Genomic DNA, 22,204 nt, shown 5'->3' on the forward strand with positions numbered 1-22,204 from the left:
GGCAGCTGATCACATTGCTGGGTTCATTTCAGCATTTACATGCCCGTCCTCTCAGCTTGCTCCAGGCTCCTGCAGCTCCCTCTGCTCAGCTGAGACATGGCCAGGGCAGAGAGGGGCACTGCAGCCTGGCAATTGGCATCTTTATTTAATATGAGAAATAAATTGAGTGGCATCTTTGACTTCAGCTGAACAGCAACAGCCTCATTCTGCTGTCTTTTATTGTATGTTTCTGGCAAGCAATGTTGTTTTGTGTCTTCTTGCAGGGAATAAATCACAAAGGGAGGAGCTGGACTCCATCCTCTTTCTTTTTGAAGTAAGTTTTCCCTACCATGCAAACTAATTTGTGTTTTGAATCTCACTGTCATTCTGTGCTTGCTTAGAGCTTTGCAGTGAGGGGTGGAAGCAGGTATCAGTCACCTGGGTTAAGAGATGTTATCAAAATGCCCTGGAAATCCAACAAGAACACCTCTGTCCTGAGGAACTGGGAGCTGATGCTCTGAAAACAAGCCAGGTGGAATTTGGGAGCACTACTGCAATCAGTATTTGGTTCTGTTTTAGGCTGAGGCTTTCAGGAACTCTGCTTTCTGCTGTTTCTTTTCTGTTTTAACTAAACGAGAGTTTGCTCCTGTGTTTCATGGAGGGCCAGTTCAGAGGAGCAGCACTTTCCCCTCCTCTGTGTTTATTTTCCATGTGTCCCAGCAGGAGGCTGGGCTCTGCCCCCCTCCCTTGGAGGCACTGTTGTGATTGCAGTGTTGGGTCCTGCAGCTCCAGGGAAATCAAAGGACAGGAGTTGTCAGCTACTGCACATCAGCTTGATCTGAGTGTGTGAAATGCTGATTTGCTACTTTGGGGTTTTTTTGTTCACTATAACATCTTTCATTTCCATATCCTTCCCTCCTGCCCAGCACTGGCCACCAGAGCATTGGCAGTGTCTGGGGAAGAAGTGTTACCTACTTAACTTTTGCGTAATCAAATTAGGATTGCTTTAATTTAAGCAAGAATAGTCTGGGATAGATCATTTTCCAAGATACCTCTTTGGAGTTATTACCTAAATGTATTTGGATGTGAGAAAATATCACTGGACCAGATGAAAGCCTGACACATAAAAATATCCTTATAATGCACACTGAAATTCTCAGCTTAAGCTCTGCCTGTCTCTACTAAAAAAGCTCTGGCAGTTAATTAAGTAAATAATTGGCCAGATTTCTCTCTTAAGATTGAACACGTCATCTACTGATTTCTTTCTCTTTTCTTTTTTTCTTTCTACTGATTCTTCTACTGATCTCTTTCTCTTTTCTTTTTTTCTTTCTACTGATTCTTCTACTGATTTCTTTCTCTTTTCTTTTTTTCTCTTACTCCAACTACTAACTTTTTACTTGAGTATTGCATCACAGAAATGTCATTTTTGTTTATATTTTGGGGTTTGTGTGGTAGGAAAAAGCCCTTCAGACTTCCAGTGGGACTCTAAAGGTTAATTGTTGTCAACTCCTCTCACTCCCCATGAAACACCCCCCAGACCCTCAGAAGTATGTGGCTTCATGGTTTTGCATTACTGAGTAGTTTGTGGTTGAAATAGAATTTATAGTGACAAGAAGAATGATGCTGTTTAGCCTAATGTGCCTGTTGTGGGGAAGATGGCCATGAGAATGATTACATGGAATCCTGGGCATTTGTGGCTTTGAATTCTCACTTTGCTGCCTCCCTTTTCTTCTTCTCCTTTATTTCCTCCTTCTGTGAGACCAGATTTTCACTATCCAAGCTGTGCTTTCTGCTCCTTGTGGCATTACCACAGGTCTGCTCTGGGGTTGTGCCCGAGGCAGTGGCAAAGAACACGAGCTCACAAATTTGCCAGGACTGTTTGGGGCAGGAGAAACTCTTCCTCCTCCTCTTCCTCAGAGCCCAGCCCAGCAGAGAAAGTGTTGCTGTGTAGCTGAGCAAGGCTGTGCAGGTTGATGGAAGCTCATTAATGGGCTGGGGCCTTGAATAAGGAGTGACATTGAATAGGAAATAGCCAGTGCTTGCTCATCTGGGTGGAGGGAATAACTGGGCATTCCCAGGGCTTGGAAAGGGGTGGCCAATCACCACCCCTTAATATTCCTTAAAAGCAGTGGGAGAACTTGCTGTCTGAAGGAGAAAAAATGGATGGTTGTGTGTGAAGCAGGGGCTGCTTGGGGTCCCAGTGGAGAGAGCTGTGCAGCAGCCTGGTCACCCTGTGGGAGAGGAGATGCTTTCAGTGTTTGTGTGGGATTCAGAGTGATTCCCTTCAGTGTTTGTGTGGGATTCAGAGTGATTCCCTTCATGGTGGGGATCTGCTGGATTGAGTGTGCAGTCCATGGATAGCTAACCCTGGGTGAGAACAGCCCGAGAGCCTCAGCACAGGACAGGGAGTCAGAAATGCCAAGTGATGAAACATTCATACTCTAAGCCATAGGAAACAGAACTAATTGATTGTTAAGCTTTCCATATTTAGTGTGATGGCAGCAGGAGCCAGGGGGATGCTGCATTTTCTGCTAATTAGCTAAATGGGTAGTTACTTAGGATTAACAAATCCTGAGTCCCCATGCTGAGGGTCAACAGCTTAAAAATCAATACAAATATTTATGAGGGAATTGCTGCCTTTGCCTTTCCTGGAGGTTTAGTGGGATTGTGCTGCTGTTGTGGAGTGACACCTAGTGTGTGTATTGGGCAGCAAAGCTTTTCCCACAAATCCTCTGGAAACTGGCTTGGCTTGGTAGTAATTTATGGAAGTTCTAATTTTACACATAAGCTGCACAGCTTGACCACACAGCAACAACTTCAAACAGCATGGTACTCAAAGAAGAAATGTTAACCAGCAGGGAGGAATGCCAAGGGTTAACTGTTGCAATTAATACTGCAAAATGCTTGGCTCTAACTCTATAAGGTGCCTTGGCCTTTTCCCAGATAGATATTTGTGTAGTGATATGGCAGCAGTACTGTTATTTTTCCCTGTTTCAGCTAAAAGCCCAGAATTATGTGACACACAATTTTTTCCTGTTGAGGCATGGCTCTCTCTATTTGCAGTGCATTTGCAGAACAGGTTGCTGTTGTTCCTTGTGTCCCTGTTGCCTTTTGAGGGAGCAGCTCAAAACCTCAGATTTGAGGGCAGCTCTGAGCCCTGTGTGTCACAGACCTGCCAGGAGGTGCACTGTATTCATGTCCATTTTCTGGCACCAATAACAGTATTGTTAGTTATATATTGGTTATATATATGTATATATATATCTGTTTGTGAAAGTTTGGGGATTTTTTAAAATAATAAATTAAAAAAATACTGATTACTCTGACACTGTGGTTTTTTAATCTCTAATGAAGTAAAAGCAGATTGGTGGTTTTGAGATACATAGATCAATTTCTTCCCACTCTCTATAATTTCTCTTCTTTAGTTAAGAACAGTCATATCTGTTGTGCTGGTGGTGTTATAAAATTCATTACATTGATCCAACAAGTTCACTGGATGAAATGTTTTATGGTCAGAATTTTTTGGGTGTAGAAAAGCTTCCCCAAGTCTGTGTTTTGTGTGGAGTTTGTGCTTTCTTGAGCCTGGTGCAGATGTGAATGCTGAGTGTCAAGCTCAGTAGAGTAACAAAGGGGCTTTTTTGTTTATAACAGTGAAAGTGCTTGTAGCTCTACTTTTCTACAGATAGAAAATTACTTTTGGAGCCATTTATAGTTTGTTCTGCCATAATTCCAATAACATTGCTGCTATTTTTACAGCCATTCTGTGGTAAATTCTAGCTGTATGTTTTACATGTTTTACATTCAGGGATCTTACTGTTTCTTGCTATGCCAGGGGCAGTGCTAAGTGCCCTGTGTGCTTTGGGCAGACATTTTCCCTCAACAAATAACTGTAAATAATTTATTAATGCAATAAATGGAGTATCCCTCCATTGAGCTTGAGCTGCTGCAGGCACGCTGACTCTCTTGGCTTGTCTGAGTCTGCGAGTAGGAGATGGAAAATTCCTAAATTCATGCAGGCTTTGGTAGTTGAACACCCTGAAACCACCAGCAGCCCTTGAGCACCGAGGCCTGGGAGAGCTCTTTTGCCTTGGCTTGGCTTGAAGTAGATCCACCTGCCACTGGCTCCTGGAAATTGTGAATCCATTCCCTCAGAGGGGACGTGATGCAGGCTTGGCACTGGCACTGATTCTGCCTCCAGGGGTGGATTTGCTCAGCGAGGGCACCTTGGGGGTGGCTGCCATTGATCCAAGACCATCCTGGCATGTCCAGAGCAGCAGAACAGCATTGCTCATTATCCCCCTGTGGCCATGGGGCTGGGAAACATCCTCTGGGATCCCAGGTGAGGCTTGGGCCAGCCTCAGCCTGCCCTGTGTCCTGCAGCAGGTGATGGGCACAGAGCTGCCAGTCACGGTGAGATTCAACCAGGGGGGCAAAAGCAAAGGGTTTTAAAAAGAAATAGCAGTTTTGGTGAAGTCAGAGGGAGTCTGTAGAAATATGAGCCTGGGTGGTTTTTGTTTTGCTTCAATAAAAGAAAGACACAGCTTTCAAAAAGCAGCATCCTGTGTAAACTAAGATTTAAAGTTAACATTATTCCTAGTCATGCAGGAAGTCCAAACGAAAAAGAACTATGGATAATCAGTTAAAAGAACTGACAGATACCCTGATGTGTTGATCAGTAGTAATACCTAATTTCTATTTCAAGTGTGTTATAATGGATTACCATATAGATGCAGCAAAGCACTAAGCATTAAATAGATCTATGTGTTTTCTGAAAAAGCAATATTATTTTGCACTGTGGGGTTTCTTAAAATATTTCTTATTAGTGTAGTGTGAAACCAGGAACAAGATGTCAATAGCCAGCTCGGATTCACAGCAGTGTGGCTGACAGCCTGGGCTGGAGGGGAGGAAGCTCTCATTTGTTACATAGCAATAGCAGTGCACGTTCTTTAGAGCACCAGGAGTGGGGAGGGTGTACAGAATGTTGCTGGAAATGTGAAGTTGCAAAGGGAACAACTGGAGCTGGTTCAGGACCTGTGCAGTCTCCTGTCATGCTGCAACATCACCTCAGTCTGGGACTGAAGGGCAAAAACCACCAGCTGGAAGCTGTGCTGGTGGGACTGGGGCTTAGCTTGCAACCTTCAGAATTTACATTTAATGATGCAGACTTTGCACCTGGGTGCAATTTCTTTTTGCATTGCAAGAGCAGAGGTGGGCTCTGCATTTGTGTCATTTAGAATGGCCTGCTCTGCTGCAGAGCTGTGCTGCCTGCAGTGCATGAGCAGGGACAAGGTTGCTTTTTGAGAGTGCCTTGCTGTGGGGCAAGACCATGCAGGTGATCAGTCACACCCTTGCATTTTTCTAAAATACATATATTTATTGTTTTCCTGGTTTTGAGATGCTGAAAAGGAGAACACATGGGAAGTGACTCAAGTGCCCACATTTTTTTGCTGTATGAAAAGACTTTGGAATATGGGAGCTTTTCTCAGATAGGAACTTCTGTCCTCTTACTGATAGTTTGAACCCTTGGATTGTTTTTGGTTCAGTCACCTGACAAGGGTGTTGGATTCTGTGTTTTGTAAAGAGAACAGAAGGGTAAGCTTGTTGTTTTCTGCCCTGACCCCCCCAGTTTTGTGCAGTTTAGAGTTTAGGCTTGTTTTTCCTGCTCGTTGTTGAACTGTGCAGCAGCATTTGTTTTTCTGCTTTTCTCTGGATACAACCTAAAGTTCTCTGAGACTTGGATGTTAAAATTGTTACCAAATTGTTTTTCAGATGGGTCTTTATTAGGGAGCTTTGCACTTTTCCAGCCTATGCAGCTCAGACCTCATCACAGCTCCCTTTCTGGAAGGGAACTTCATGTTCGAATTTAGATGAAACTGTGTAACAGACTAAAACAATGGAAACAAAATACTTGTGCCTTTGTCTGGTTTTCCGTGATAAATGTGCCAATGTATGAAGCTTCCTTCCTGCAGTGTGACACCTGAACCCAGCCCAGTTTTTGTGGCTGGTTTGCCGTAGGGTTTTGTTTCCTGGAGCTTTTCCTCGCACACCTCGGGCACACGGCTTGTGGTGAGCCTGGGCACAGACCCAGCTCCCACGCAGAGCTCCAGGGTCAGGTTGGGTTAGGAGTACTCCTGGCTTAGTTTAGGACTCCCTTCTGCCGTGTGCCAAGTTAAGTAATGATTAATGATAGAAGTAGTCTGGAGAAATGGTGAGCTGCCAGTGTTTTAATGTTTAGATGGATAACCATAACTCTTTGTCCGTGGATCCTGCAATCTGACTGACAGAAGCCTGGTGCTTAACTAACAGGTAAAGCCCCAGTCTGAGTCATGGCCTCATTTTTAGCCAGTCAGATCCTTCATCCCAAGCATTCCTGCTGCCCACAGACAGGGAGCTTGACCTCTGGACCCTCTGCTCTGGGGTCCTGCTGCCATGGTGTGCTGGGGAGGGAGCTAGGGGAGTGACACTGAAACTGAAACAAAGTACAAGGAACATGGAAAGGACCTGCCTGGTTTGCATTTGTATTCTGGTTAACCTTTCAGAAATGCTATTTGCTGTGTGGGGAGCACATGCTATGGGGAAGGTGTGGAGGACCAGCCTGTCTGTGGCCTGAGGTCTAGCTCCCTGTGTCCACAAACTTGTCATGACTACCATCCTCTGCCATGGAGAAAGTTCTGTGTCCAACAAGACTGTTCTGAGTGTTGAATATAATTTCTGAAGCCCTTTATTGTCAAATCAAAAGGTCTGTCCTGCTCCATGTCTCGAGCACATGCTCTGGCAGTGGTTGTGACTCTGTCACCCGGCTCCCAGGGGTGGCCCACAGTGCCAGCTGCTTTCTGGGCTGTGATGCTTTGTTTTTTCCTGTGAGCTTCTGTGCAGAACACCTTCAAATGTGTCACTGTTGCTTAGGTGACCTATCATCCATTTCCATCTTGCATGTGGTATTACTGAGAACTTAGAGGTGCTTTGTTGTGCAGAAACTCGTGCCAGTCATTTTGTTTGATAATTGCAAGGAACTCTGACTATCAGTCACTCATAACATTGTTTAATTTCATTCGATTTCCAAACGGAAGAGTGTTCAAAACTAGTTTCCTGTTTAAGTATATCTTCCTAATTATTTCAATGGCTGTAAAGTTGTAAGTTGGAGATGGTTTTTTGTGTGGAATTTATGTGAAGCCCTGTGTACTGCCAGACCTTTGAGGCAGCAGTAGGTGAGCTGTGCTGCTGCCACACCCGTGGCCGAGCCCTAGTCCATGCTGCCAGTAGTTTAAAATAAACTCTGTATGTATTCCCATCTCATTTGTATGTTGTGCATCTGTTTCTCTGTATCCCCTGATGAACCAGTTTTATTACAGAGAATTTGACTAGTTTTGTTTCCTGCAGAAAATATTGCAGCTGCTACCAGAGAGGATTTTTTATCGATGGCATTTTCGCAGTATAGGTAAGAAGAAATTGTTTAAAAAAATCTTTTTGGACTTTTTAGTAGGTTTTTCAGATCAATTTTTCTTTTAATGAGCAATATATGAGTAGAGTTATGAATACATGGTATTTGTGCAAGTTTGTCTCCAGCTGTCTTTCCCAGATTCTCATGAAATAGGGGATTTTCCCAGCATCCTGTTAGAATATGGCCTTGGCCATGACAGACACAAGATACTCATGGGTGGCTTCCTCAAACCAAGACTATTCTTTCCCCATGCTCCAGTGCTATGGAAGCTTCTGGAAGAAGGGAGGGTATAGGAGGAGTCTGGCAGAGAGCAGCCTTGGGTGGCCAGAACACCTTGAAATCCACTGAAGTGGTTTAACTTGATAATTTTCTCTGAATCAAATGCCTTGGATTCGTCAGTGCTTTTCAGATTCTGCTTCCTAATGCCACCAGTGTGGCAACAATGGGTTTTTATGCTGCTTATTAAAATTTTAGGGGGGGGTTCTATTCCTTCCAAGTAGGGCTTTTTGGTTGTGGTTGGTTTGCAGCACTGTCTGACCAGCTGCCATTTTTGTCATCAGAACAAGGAATTGCTTTTGCAGAGGAACAATGAGCGGAAGTTAAAGGTCAAGGGAAGGGCTGTTATCACATTTCCACTCAGCACTGACAAAAACAAGAGGAGACATCTGCCTGGCCACTTCACAACGGTTCAGCTGCACTAGTCCAGACCAAATTGGTTCCACTTGGTTGCTCTGTAGCTGATACATTCTTTATGCTTCTATTGAGTGGTCTTAGTGGCAAAATTTTTTATCTGTGTCCAAAAAGTGATGTACTAAATTTGGCAGAGCATTTATTTATGCCCCTGCCTTGTGATTTCCTTTTGCTTAACATTCATGTGCATTAATGTGAATTTCCTATATATGTTAATAATTTTTACATAATCTTGTGAAATGGCAAGATCTTGCCATTATATGCACTCCTTAAATGGGAAGGAGCCCATTTAAGGAATGTGTATAATTCACAGATCTTACTAATAATGAAAATAATTTGAGACATGGTCCTCTGTAGAAAACCCAGAGGAAAGATTCATCACAGTATCTTGGGTCGTGGTGATTGTAGCTATATTCAGTTGGGGGTTTTCCCCCATAGTTGTCTCAATACTCAGTGCAGTGGCCCCAGAATAAATTAAAGTAGGTTTTTATGAAATATTTTTGAAAACACTGTGGTGGGACGTGTCTGATAATGTCTCCTTAATTTTCCTAATCCAGGGTCGATTCTGAAGAAGCTTTTGCACACTGGAAATTCTCTCAAGGTATCATGTTGATGTTTTCATATTTCTTTTCACTTAAATTCCTGTGAAGTATGCTACTTTGCAGCCTTCCAATAGCAGTGTTTTCCAGATTGTCAGGCTTTGTAATTTTTTCTTGCTCACCTTTTAATCTTAAGTTTTATTATTGTTATCCTCGATTATTTTAATATGTGTTTTCAGTCATTTTGCTGCTCTCATGACCTTTGTGAAGTTACCTGGAGGATATTGCTTAATACCTAATTTTGTTTAATACCTAATTACTTAATTAGGTTTTGGTATTGCTTAATACCTAATTTTTTGAGCTTTCTCTGGCATTAGAGCTAGGATTATATTAATAATGTGAATACCCTTGGTATGATGGCAAGACCTTGCAGCACCTAGCTGGGATGAAGCTCTCACCCTGCCTGCTGTGAACTGTTTACCACTGTTACTGCGCTTACAGACCTGTGTCACTGCCCTTTTTGGCCCCCTTGCAGCTCAGGTGTGAAGGAATCCGCCTGTTCCTGCTGTGGCTGCAAGCCCTGCAGACCAACTGTGGCGAGGAGCAGATCCTGATGTTCGCCTGCCTGGTGCCCGGCTTCCCCCCGCTGCCGTCCTCGCGCGGGCCCTGCACGCTGGAGAGCCTGGTCAGCCCCCCGGCCGCACCCGACGGTGAGCCTGCTCCTGGGGGAGATCCAGTCCCTTCTCCTCTGGGATTCATTCCCTGAAACAGTGAGAGAAGCAGAGAAAAGAGTGATCCAAACAATTCTTATCCACTGCTCCTGTGTTGTGCCAAAGTGGAATGCAATGTGGAGGTTGTTCACCCAAAGCGATGGTGTTTTGTTTCCTTGGTGTGTCCAGACTGTCCGTCGGGAGACAGTCAGGAGGTTTTGTTCAGTTGAATTCTTGTTCAGTTTCAGTTTAGATGTAGTGTAGTGTAATATAGAATAGAATAATAGTATCATAAAGTAATTAATTGGCCTTCTGATAGCAATGGAGTCCTCCTCATCATTCCTCCCACCAATCGGGTGAAATTTCAATGATAGGGTGAAATCCTCCAAGGACTGTGGTGGTGTTCACAGGGGTCTTAGGATGAGGGAAGAGACATAGATCTGACTCCATGTTTCAGAAGGCTTGATTTATTATTTTATGATATATATTACATTAAGACTATACTAAAAGAATAGAAGAAAAGGTTTTATCAGAAGGCTAGCTAAGCTAAGAATAGAAAGGAATGATAACAAAGGTTTGTGGCTCAGACTCTCTGTCCAAGCCAGCTGGGCTGTGATTGGCCATTAATTACAAACATCCAAGATGGACCAATCACAGATCCACCTGTTGCATTCCACAGCAGCAGATAACCATTGTTTACATTTTGTTCCTGAGGCTTCTCAGCTTCTCAGGAGGAAAAATCCTAAGGAAAGGATTTTTCATAAAAAGATGTCTGCGACATAGGATCTCCAAATCCTCCAGGGGGACGTCCAGGTCCCCCTCCTGGAGGAGGAGGCAATGGGTGCTGCTGGTAAACCTTCTCCTGGTGTGCCTCTCCTGGAGGAGGGGACAGTGGGTGCTGCCAGCTGCCCCTGGAATTCCAAGCTGGCCACAGTGTGTGTCCGGTTGCTGGGCTGGTGTGGCTCTAGAGCTGCTGCTCCTGTCCCTCTAAGGGTTTGCTCTTTGGCTCTGGGGTGGTTTTAACCCACATGCAGCAGCAGTAGGAGCATTTTACTGCTCCTCAAGCAGGTGTGGAGGTTTCCTCCCTGTTGGCTCACTGCTGGTGTCAGCCCTTCCAAGCCACCGGGAATCTGGTGTCATCCTCGGTGGGATGTGCCAAGACTTTGGACATCTAAGCAGCTGCTGGACTTGCACAGCTTGGTAGTGCCCTAAAGGTATTTTCAAATCAGTCTTTTACAAAAAAAACCTTTTATTTTAGTATTTTAATGCTTAAAATATTATTTCAGTATTTTTATTCTTAAAATGTTTGATTTTAGCCAAGATATTTCCAGAAGAAATAACGCCGCTTTTGCCAGCTGTCTCTGGAGAGAAAATTGCAGAAGACCAGACCTGCTATTTTCTCCAGCTCCTGCTAAAATATATGGTAATTCAGGTGAGGAGGATGGATGTTTGAAACTGTTCATATTTGGAGGATGTATTTGTGGGAAAAATTAAGCCTATACTACATCTGTGCAGAGCTGGGTTTGCCCTTCCCCAGCACATTTTTTACTCTTAAGTGGAAAATCATCCCAAAGGTATTTCCTCGTGCCATTTTTGGTGAAAATAAGCAGTTTGTCACACTTCTGTGATAAGAGTTAATGAATGTTATCCAAACTTGCAGAATAACTGGCTGTTTTATGTGCTCATGGTTGCATTTAGAAAATTGATGTGGGGTAAAGATTCAGTTTGTTCTCTTTGGACACATACCTAGATGGAAAGAAATGTAAAGGACCACTGGAGGAAGAGATAAAGGGAGATGGCTTCTGTGATGTTTTTAAAAGGATGCAAGTAACATGTACATAAAATTTAATTAGAAGTAGATCAGATGAATCTGTACAGGAAATAAATTAAGATAATGTATATATTTTAAAAGTACAAATTAAGCAACATTTTGAAATAAAGTGGAAGCTGTGCAGACAATGAACATTAAAGAGCCTTGTTATTAAAAAGAGATAAATTATAATTAAATACTTTGAGATACACTTTTTAGTATGAAAAGGCAAGACCAAAATAATATTTGGAAAGGGTTTTGTCATCTTGAATAAATGCTTTATTTTAAAAAGTGGCTGTATTAAATTATCAGCTTCCTCCACAGCACCCTTTGTTTTACATATTAGAGTCTCACAACACTTCAGTTAAAGACAAAAATGTCACTCTTCTTTTTGTACTCTTGTTACCTGTGTGGGGTCTAAACAAACCTGCTTACTCTACAAATCCCGTTGCATAGTGGTTCCAGTGTTTGTTTATTTGTGTTTATTCTGACAAAGAAAATATTAATGATAAAAGCAGAGCTCAAAGTGACTTTGTCAAAATGTAAGAAGCAAATTTATTGGGAGCAGAACAGGACAGTTGCTCTCCTCCTCTAGTTAGAACAGCTCAAATCCACTGGCTTCCAGTGAGCTTGCTGGCTTTGGGGGGATGCTCTGTTCCTACTTTCCATTCTTACTGCAGTTTGTAAAGGTAGTTTTGGGGCTGTGCTGCTTTTTCTTTTCTTGCTAAAGTGTAGTTGCTTGGGTTTTTTTGTGTTCGGGGGAATCAATTGTCAGTATAACACATTAACTTAAAGCTTTTTGTTTGTTTAACTCTCTGACAAAGGCTGCCAGCTTGGAGTGGAAGAACAAGGAGAACCAAGACACTGGGTTCAAGTTTCTCTTTACTTTGTTCAGAAAATACTATCTTCCTCACTTGTTTCCATCTTTTACCAAGCTAACCAACCTCTACAAGCCTGTGCTGGGTAAGTAGTGGGTTTTGCCTTTGAAGAAGAAAAAGTTACTGCTCTCAGCAGCATCTCTGTTCCCAGCTGGTGTATCGCTACAGCTCTGTGGGATGAGGAGCTTTTTCTCCCTGGTTTTGTGTAAAACTAACTTACATTGTAGCAGGGCTGGTTCTTTGTTTCAGCTTTTGCCCTTCTTTTTGCAGCCCTTCTCTTTTGCTTTCCTTTGTTTTGAGTGATACAAGTGATAACCTCAGGAAGGAGCTGTGCTGTTATGTTCTCTTGAGGAGAGATAAAGTTTGGATAGAATACAAGCATTAATAAAATAAAAGCAGTCAGTCATTGCATCTGTTACTTTTTTGGTGATATGTTCAGTACATTTAGCTAGAGTTGGGAAGCAATTGCTAAGATTGCACTTTGTTTCTCTGTTCCTTTTTGTCCCCCCCCTCAGACATCCCTGATATCAGGCCAAGGCCGGTGTATGTCACTGCAACACGGAACAATGAGAGTGTCTACTGCACCAAAATCCCCTACATGGCAGCTCGAGTGGTTTTTATCAAGTGGCTCGTTACCTTCTTCCTTGAAAAGAAGTATTTAACTGCTGTTCAGAACACAAAAAATGGAGGAGAAATGCTCCCTAAAATTATTCAGGTGGGCTTTAAAGTTGACCTCTCTTCTTGCATGTGTGCTAACCGTGCAGGTGATCTCACTGCACTGACAGCTGAAGCACAAAGAAATGCTGCCCCATAGTGAATAAATGATGTAGCTGTTTATTTGATTTTCTTTTTCTTTGATGGAGGAGGGAATCTCCAAGCAAAACCCTTTGGTAATTCACTAGAAGGTTTTTTTTTTACCCTCATAACTTGTTTCATTACCAGCTTCAGAGTATTATATTTAGACTTTTGGAATTTACTCTGTAAACTGTCATACTTGGTGGTTCCATGGACCATTTCCCAGTGACATCAAAGGCTGCTTTGTTTTCCTCTCAGTTATAGCAGCTGTTTACAGTGAGATATTAGAGAAATATTTCATTTATAAACTCATGGTTGAGACTCCTCTGGCATTAGATGCCTCACAATGAATTTTATAAATCAACGCTTTTGAGAGACTCTCCAGCTTCCTGTCAAGAATTTAGAGTCAATCTCAGCTTACATTTGGTCTTGAACCATAGGTAAGTCTCAGCTGGGGGCTCAGCAGAGAAGAAACACGGTTTTTGAGTGGTTGCAAAATGCAGGCAGTGCCTGAGAAAAACCTGGCAAAAAGGTGTTGAGCCTTATAATGTGTAGTGCTGTCACTGTCATATTTTCTGAAAAATCCCTTTGCCAGGATTTCTTCTCCTGAGAAGCTGAGAAGCCTCAGAAGAGAATGAAAACAATAACTGTATGATTGCTTCTCCCTGTTTTGCTGCTTTGAAATGTGGTCTGGAGATTGATTACCCAACAGGTGGTTGTTTGATTGGTTTCATATGAATTGTTATGACTTAATGACCAATCACCGTCCAGTTGTGTTGGACTCTGAGGAGTCAGTCACGAGTTTTAATCAGTATTTTGTTAAGCTTTCTATAAGTATCCTTTCTCTATTCTTTAGTATAGTTTTAGTATAGTATTCTTTTATTTAATATAGTATCATAAAATAATAAATTAGCCTTCTAAGAACATGGAGTCAGATTCATCAATTCCTCCTTTGTCCTGGGGACCCCGAAAGTACCACATAGTGCTACAATCCATCTTTTCCCCTGGATAAAGGGACTTGGGGATTCCTCTCCACTGTGTCCATGCCTTCCCTTACACTCTCAGCATGGCGTGGACAATTCAGTTGTAAGCTGTAAGGAAATGCCCAGTTTGTAAAGACCAAATTCCTTCTTGGATGGAGTGGCAGACTGAAATCTGTTCTTGAGTGTTGTGCCAGACAGGCTATCCTGAGCTCTCCGTGAGGATCCCAGAGTGTGGTGGGTGCTGCTGCAGGGGGTGACAAAAATCACATTTTGGCCCCAAAAATCCCCTCCAGTGTTACAAGCTGAGTACACTGGCTGGACAGTGTTCAGGCAGAAAGGGACCTGGGGGTGCTGGTTGACAGCCAGTTGAATACGAGCCAGCAGTGTGCCTTGGTGGCCAAGAAGGCCAGTGGCATCCTGGCCTGCATTAGGGATTGTGTGGCCAGCAGGAGCAGGGAGATCATTCTGCCCCTGTACTCGGTGCTGGTGAGGCCACACCTTGAGTGCTGTGTCCATTTCTGGGCCCCTCCGTTTGGGAAGGATGGTGAGATGCTTGAGCTCATCCAGAGGAGAGCAACAAGGCTGGTGAGGGGCTTGGAACACAAGCCCTGTAAGGAACATTTGAGGGAGCTGGGGCTGGTTAGCTTGGAGAAGAGGAGGCTTAGAGGTGACCTTATTGCTCTCTACAGCTTCCTGAAGGAAGGTTGTAGACAGGTGCAGGTTGGTCTCTGATACAAGAGGACACAGTCTCAAGCTACGTCAGGGAAGTTATACGTTGGATATAAGGAAAAAAATTTTTCACCGAAAGAATAACAAAGTACTGGAATGCTCTTCCCAGGGAGGTGGTAGAATCACCATCTCTGGGTGTGTTTAAAAAAGACTGGACGTGGCACTTGGTGCTGTAGTCTAGGTGAGGTGTTAGGGCATAGCTTGGACTCGATGATCTTAGAGGTCTCTTCCAATTCCGTGATGCTGTGCTGTGCTTGCAGACGGTCGCCGCGGGCCAGGAGAAGAGCGCGGAGCTGGAGGCGGGCGCGGCGGTGCCGGCGGGCGAGCAGGAGCGCGGCCACTCCGGCAGCAGCAGCAGCAGCCTGTCGGACAGGAGGCTCAGCAGCTGCAGCCTGTGCAGCGTGGAGGAGCAGCACCGCGGCGTCTACGAGATGGTGCAGGGCATCCTGCTCTCCACGCGCGGATACGTCAACTTCGTCAACGAGGTGTTCCGCCAGGTCTGCCCGCGGCCGCTCGCTGCCCTGCTTCTTGTTTCTGTGTGAGACACACCCTGGGCAAACTCGGTGCTGGTCTGTCACTGTCAATGTTTTCTGAAAAATCCTCTTTGCCCAGGGTTCTTCTCCTGGGATTCTCTCTTTCATTTCTCAGAGAGAAATTAAAACAGTAATTATCTGATTGCTTCTCCTGTGTTTGCTGCTTTGCAGTATGGCCTGGAGATTGTTTACCAGCTGGTCATTGTTTGATTGGTTTCATGTGAATTGTTTTAACTTCATGACCAATCACCATCCAGCTTTGTCGAGACTCTGGAAGCAGTCATGAGTTTTCATTGTCATTCTTTGTAGCCTTCTGTCTGTATCCTTTCTCTGTTCTTTAGTATAGTTTTAGTACAGCACTCTATAATGTATCATATAATATATAATATCATATAATATCATAATAAATTAGCCTTCTAAGAACATGGAGTCAGATTCATCAATTCCTCACTCACCAGCAAATACCACGCTCGTCACAACAGCAGCCTTTGAGGTCGGGCTCCTTCCTAGCTCTAGTTTAACGACCAGATTATGGAATTTTTGTGGGAACTGAAGCTTGCTGCTTAAAATGGCAGTGTGGGTGGTGTTGTGTGTGCCTGTATGCACCACATCTGTGTCCTGTGTGGAGTGAAATCTGTGAACTTTCCTTTTCAGGCTTTTTTGTTGCCGCCTTCTGATATCTCCGCAACACGGAAGGTGGTGAAAGTGTACCAGAAGTGGATACTGCAGGAGAAACCTGTGTTCATGGAGGAGCCAGACAAGAAGGAGGACAGCCAGGACGCTGTTGCTCCCTTGGAAGACTCCTCAGTGCAAACAGACGGTAAACATGTATGGTATCCCTGTTCCTTACTTTGTCTGCTGCAATATGGGGCTTTTCACCTCACTACATAGAGGAGTAACATTTTAAAGTGTGGGGGAAAATAGAAGTTAAAAAATGCTTTCACTTAAGGACTCACAGTTGAAATACTTACTGAGTAGCACTTAGAGTGCAGAGACAGTTGCCGCTGGTTTGAGAAACATAATTTGTGGTTATTCCCTGCATGTGCAAATATGACAGCGGGAACTTCATGGAAGAAACACTGATGGGTTTTGCAGTGCTAAAATTGACTGTCTGCTGGCCTAAGGCGTGGAGAACTATTTCATTTTGGTGGTACTTAAAAACTTGACAATATGTATTAATTTCTGTATATTGTAGCTGGACACCTTAATCTAGAAAATTTACCTGTAGATACACTTCCTGTGCATCATCTTTTAATATCCTGTTTTGAACCATCAGTAAAAGTTTTTTTGACACTGTTTAAAGGGAAGTTTTTTAGTACTGAATAAGAGGTTTGATTTGTTAAACAGTGGTAATTACAAGGGTTTTACATTGTTTTGTAGAGAATTTATAATTTTTCCAGACTTAAATTCAAGTGTTAGTATAATCAGTGACTATGAAAAGTGGTGAAAAATAATTCAAGTAACATACCTTCTAAAACTTTTATGAGCCTTCAAATTTCATGTGCGAAAACAAAGAAATAATAGCCAGGAATTCCCTGTGGAAACAAGTGCATGCCATGCCAGTTCCCCTGCTTTTGCTGCTGACCTCAGGGATGGTTTTGTTTGAGTTGTAGTGTGTTCCTTTGTGCCCTGCCCCTGACCAGGCTGTGTTTGGCAGCTCTCCTCAGAGCCCTGCGGGCACAAGCGCTCCTCCAGCTGGGGCAGGACCTACTCCTTCACCAGCGCCGTCAGCAGGGGCTGCGTGCTGGAGGATGAGGACAGGGACGTGAAGGCTGGAGCTCAGGCAGCACTGCAGGTGAGCTGGGTGGGAGTGGGACACAGAGGGGCTGTGACCTGCCTGGCCACAGAACTTGCACTGCAGATTCCATTACCATCTCTGAGGTGGAGGAAAAGAACTACCAGGGCTTGATTGGTTCTGTAAGACACAATTTGGACTTCATGTGTCACTCTGAAACGTGTGTATTAAACCACATGACCATGTCTTAAGGCCAGATGTCTGTATTTTAACACAAAAGGGTATTTTTTTTCCTCCTGTGAGTACTAGGAATTAATCAGAATCATGCATTTACTTTTTCTGAGCTTGATTTATTGAAAATACTGGTGGCTGTTTAAGCATATGATGGCAGGAGGAATGTCCTCTTGCCTGCCCAAGCAGAGGAGACACCCACAAACCACATACTGAGCCTTAGTGGGTGTGTGATGGCTGGAATAACAGAAAAGTAAAGTGATGGATAAAACATGAAGCTTCCTCTAAGGAAAGGGGAGGGTTTAACTAAAGGAGCACAGGTGTTTTGTTGTAAGTCTTGCCTGTTTTCATTCCTGACACTGTGCAAATGGACTGTCAATGCCAGGTATTCCTGACAAACTCGGCAAACGTTTTCCTGCTGGAGCCATGCACTGAGGTCCCTTTGCTGCTGAAGGAGCAGGTGGATGCCTGCAAAGCTGTTCTCAGCATCTTCAGGCGCATGATAATGGAGCTGTCCATGAACAGAAAGACATGGTAAGGTTAACACACTGTCATTTAAGAGAAAAAGTTGTTACAGCCCGCAACCAACCAAGCCATTTTATGAATGATCTGTGAAGTCTGAAGTGTGACTGCATTCTCAATAAGTAAGGCTTTGCTGCAGGAGTAACGAGCAGGTACAACTAATGGAACACAATATTTTGTTTTGGAATCAGGGAGCAGATGCTGCAGATACTCCTCAGAATAACAGAAGCTGTGATGCAGAAGCCAAAGGAGAACCAGACAAAGGACATGTTTGCTCAGAGCATGGCGGGGCTGCTGTTCCGAGTGAGTGAGTGGGGCTGCTTGGTTTGCTCTGTCACAACTGCCCAGTTTTAGTTGAGTACTATGAAACCTGCTTGTATTACAGTGAAGGAGGGGTTTCTCATGTTTTGCTAGTAATTATTTTGTAAACTGTTACTAGTGGAGGGAGAGTTGGGTTTGCTCTCTTCTTCAGGGCTCTGTTACAAACTGTGGTAGCACAGATGGGATATTTTCAGTGAGTGTCTCTGAAGTGTAAGAATCAAATAACTGTTTTCCTAAAAGTCCAGCTGGCAAGTCAAAACTGAGTCACACTGAGTGAAAGAGACATTTATGCTTCCTACTATACTTCCAGCCTGGATAGTGTGTCTGGGTGTGTAGTGCTGCCCCAGGGCTCAGTTGTTCTGTGGGTGCAGCACAGTCATTCATTCTGCTGTTATTATGGAGTGTCTTATTTCAGTTTGCCAGACAACATTTAGCCTGATTTGGTTTTTTTTTCCTTCATCAGTAACTTTCCCCATTATTTCTGGGAGTGTTTTTTGAGGGAAAATAGCACTGCACATCAGTTGTGCAGCACCAAGAGCCCGTGCTGATGTGCAGGTCGGAGTTGTGGGATGGACTTGGTGTGCTGAACTCATCTTGTCCGCTCTGCCTGAGCTGCCACTGGTGTCTCTCCCCTCAGACCCTCATTGTGGCTTGGATCAGAGCCAACCTGAGCGTTTACATCTCCCGGGAGCTGTGGGATGAGCTGCTCAGTGTCTTGTCCTCCCTGACGGACTGGGAGGAGCTCATCAACGAGTGGGCCAACATCATGGACTCCCTGACAGCCGTGCTGGCCAGGACTGTGTATGGTGTGGAGATGACAAACCTGCCCCTGGACAAGCTCAGTGAGCAGAAGGAAAAAAAGCAGAGAGGCAAAGGTTCGTCTTTGTGCTTCGGTGCTTTTTTGTATCAAACCAGTTAAATATTGAAGCTTAATCTTAAAAATTAATTTAATGTTAGACACTGCTTAATCTGGTGTAAGAACCTGTTTAACCAAATGTGAAGCACTTGGGGTTTGTGTGTTGTCATCCTTCACTGGGGAGGGCAGGTAGCTGGGGAGAGGCTGGGGTCTGCATCTACAGTCAGGGTTTTTTGGATGGCAGAGATTAAATGTGATTTCCTGTGCTGTTGGCTGGCACTGGCAACTCTGTAAAAATTCCTTTCTGTGTATTTTTAGTAAAGTTTCTAATTGACAGTATTTTAGCTGCATTTGCATGCCACCTTGAGATCAATGCACCTAGTTTGAATTGCCAGTTGGTTTTGATTAATAGTAAAAGTTAACCTGTGTTCTGTAAAATATTAATATTTGTCATGTCTGAGTCCATTCATACTTCAGCAAAAATACATACCAAAGCATCCAGTGCCAGAAAATTTTGTGTTCTTTGTCCTAAGGTGGTGTTTTAGAGCCTCAGAAGACAGCTGTAGTAGGAAGATCTTTTTCCTTAAGCTGGAAAAGTCACCCTGAAGTTGTGGAGCCAATGAGATTCAGAAGTGCCACAACCTCCGGGGCCCCAGGAGTGGAGAAAGCAAGAAACATTGTCCGTCAGAGAGCCACAGGTTAGACCTCAGCTGGGTGCTTTGGTACCCAGGCACTCAGTCACACTCAGGTTTTACATCTCCCTCTGAGGGGTGGCTGCTGCCAAAAGCAACTCAATAATTTACTGCCCCAGAAGAGGGGTTGCACGTCCGTGATGTCTTGGCCAGTGGGAATCACAAAGTATTTTGGGAAATTCTCTGTGTAAGCTTTTAGTTACAGGACATTGAAGTGTGAGTTAAACCTGTTCGCTTTAGGGGTTTTTCTAGAGGTACATGGCTATTTTTATCAGTTCCTAAGAGAGCATTTAGTACTGACAGGCAGATAGCAGATATTGATACAACTGTTTTCTGGGAGCACAAGCTAAACCAGATATATAATAAAGCAGCTATCAAAGGATAATGTTATTTATGTGCTCTCTTTTTCTTGGCATGATGAGGTTTTCCTCTCATGTTTACTTCTGCAAAGAGGAAAGCAGGAGGGAGACTGGGGAATGTTGGGGTAATGACTGAGACCCCAGACATGGAACAGATCTCAGTTTGTTCGAGCATTTCAGCAGCCTGAACCTGGCCTTTCTTTATATCATGTCAGCCTGTTTCCATGTGCTGCTTTGCTGGGGCAGACTCCTGTGGAAGCCCCCTGCTTTGAGCAGGAGCTGCTGGGCTGCACAGCTCCCTCCCCAGTTCCTTACCAGGAGAGCTGGAAGGAGGGAGAGCACTCAGGGTGGTTTGTGGCTTCCTGGCTGAGCCACGGCCTCCAGCCTGGATCGCTGAGTGCTTTGGCAGTAGAGCCAGTTCAGTCTGAGTTTTATTTCTAAACTCAGTGAGTCCCTGTTTGTGCTCCAGTGAAGGGTTCTCTCTACTGCTGCAGCATTTTCCTCTTTGACATCTTGAACCTGGAAGTGTTGATCCACAACATTTCTTGTTTGTGTGTGTTCAAATAAAAGGCACTTCCACAGTTGCTGTGGATCAAAAATCCCTCATTATTACCCTTTCAGTATGATAGTGTTGCACAATATTAACTTACATCTCAGGGGAGAAGCCCCTGGGCTTACTGCTAAAAAGCTTTATCGCAAAACTCTGGGTTTTGTTGTGTTGTGACACTCAGAACTGCAATATTTCACTGTGTTCCTGATATAATTATTGCTCTATTTTTTCCTGTAAGCTAAGCGAAGCCAGTCTATCAGCAACTGTGTCCATCTTTATGAGGCTTTGCCAGCCACTAAAAGTGTACCTCTTCTGCTTCACACTGTGAGCTCTCTCTTCCCTGGTATCTCTTACACTTCTTGCTCTCACAGACTGTCAGGTACTGTACTTTAAAGTCATCTTTGATATCAATGTTCTTTATATTTTTAAACTCTGTCTGTTCCCTTTCTGTCCAGTTGGTTCTTCTCAGGATGTTTGCAGCACTGCAAGCAAAGCAATTTTTGTTCATGTTGATATTAAAGGCTGCCATCAATTGCAATTAGATCTATGCTGCCTAGTAACTAAAGTAAAAATTCCCATGTTTTGCTTCCTGGGAGGGATTTGTGACTCCTCAGTCCTGCCCAGACTCATTACCTGCAGTAGCAAGAGAAAGGAGAGTTCTGTACATGGTGCTTTATGGCCCTGTGGGGATTCCTGCTCAGTGAAACATCTTTGGTGTGTTTTCATTTCAAGTTATTTTGGTGGGAACGCTGAAATTGTTCCAGTTGGTGAATTGCATTGAATGTTTTTTTTATTGCTTTCTGTAAGACATTAAAAATCAGCTGAAGTCAGTCCATACCAGAAATGTTCGTTTTTGTGCACGTGCCTCCTGAGATAACTTTCTGAAATACCTACATTGTTTATTAAGTAGTAAAGCAATATTAAAACTTGCACACTGCAGGATGGAAACACTGGAGTGTTATTAGCTTTTTTTTGTTGTTGTGTTGTTTTTTTTTTCCCAAATGCTAAGATAAATGAATTTCTCAAAGTATTGTGTTGCTCTGCAATCTCAAGAGTTCCCATTGCTTCTTCCCCACCATGTCAGTTTATTTTCTCTTGGAAATTTTCACGCCTCTCTCTCCTCCTTTTGTTTCTCATTTGCAGTTACAGCCAAACCAAAAGCTGCCTGGTTGGATTTGTCCTCACAAGCTAAACCCAAGTTATATGTAGCTCAGAACTTTTTTACTCTAAGTTTTTGCCTTTCTTTATTCCTCCTCCCTTCCCCTCTTTGTGGAGGCACTCAGGGAGCACAGCCAGCTTCTCCCCACACTGCATTTAAGGGAGTTCCGTTGCCTCGGCTCTTTCTGTCTTGAGAATGAACAGGGTCCAGTTGGGGTCTCCAGCACTGAAAACCCAGTTTTGTTCATGGGACTCGCTCCTCTTTGTTAACTCCCAAAATCAGTTCTCTCCTTTTCTAGACCTTTTATGCTGATCATGCATCTCTAAACTTCACAGTTTTCTAAGGATATTTTAGAGAACTTAAGTTATAATTTGTAAATTTTATCTTGGGAATTTTTAAATATTTGCAAGGGTCGCTTTTTCATAGAGCTTAGGTGGGGAGTTCACAGATGTACATATGAGCTCCTGCAAATATTTTGTGTTGTTATTAAATCAACAGAAGTTGAAGAATCTCAGCAGCTGGAAAATTCAGAAGGAGCAGAAGCTGCAGGCCTATTTGCAGACCAAGAGCAGCAGCTAACTCGAAGCAGCAGCACTTCAGATATTGCAGATCAGATTCCATCTGATTTTTTTCAAGGTAATTCTGATAAAGTGCAGCAATACTGTGTTTTTCAAGGAAAAGATTTGAGACTA

At 43.6% G+C, this 22,204-nt stretch overlaps 1 protein-coding gene across 1 annotated transcript in view; it reads left to right on the forward strand.

Moving 5' to 3' along the window:
* RALGAPA2 (Ral GTPase activating protein catalytic subunit alpha 2) overlaps positions 1-22,204 on the forward strand; it is a 93,135-nt gene that overhangs the window by 5,325 nt on the left and 65,606 nt on the right. Inside the window, exons 3-18 of the mRNA XM_054290515.1 lie at positions 264-313; positions 7,360-7,417; positions 8,668-8,711; positions 9,185-9,359; positions 10,676-10,791; positions 11,994-12,132; positions 12,563-12,762; positions 14,815-15,051; positions 15,742-15,915; positions 16,745-16,882; positions 17,439-17,587; positions 17,767-17,878; positions 18,534-18,771; positions 19,286-19,450; positions 20,592-20,732; positions 22,011-22,148. Coding sequence (XP_054146490.1) covers positions 264-313; positions 7,360-7,417; positions 8,668-8,711; positions 9,185-9,359; positions 10,676-10,791; positions 11,994-12,132; positions 12,563-12,762; positions 14,815-15,051; positions 15,742-15,915; positions 16,745-16,882; positions 17,439-17,587; positions 17,767-17,878; positions 18,534-18,771; positions 19,286-19,450; positions 20,592-20,732; positions 22,011-22,148 — 2,274 coding nt within the window. The remainder of the gene's footprint in view (positions 1-263; positions 314-7,359; positions 7,418-8,667; positions 8,712-9,184; positions 9,360-10,675; positions 10,792-11,993; positions 12,133-12,562; positions 12,763-14,814; positions 15,052-15,741; positions 15,916-16,744; positions 16,883-17,438; positions 17,588-17,766; positions 17,879-18,533; positions 18,772-19,285; positions 19,451-20,591; positions 20,733-22,010; positions 22,149-22,204) is intronic.

The sequence above is a fragment of the Melozone crissalis genome, unplaced genomic scaffold, assembly GCF_028551555.1.
Source record: "Melozone crissalis strain CALT ecotype California unplaced genomic scaffold, PUWL_Pcris_2 ptg000081l_1, whole genome shotgun sequence".
NCBI classification, from domain to species: Eukaryota; Metazoa; Chordata; class Aves; order Passeriformes; family Passerellidae; genus Melozone; species Melozone crissalis.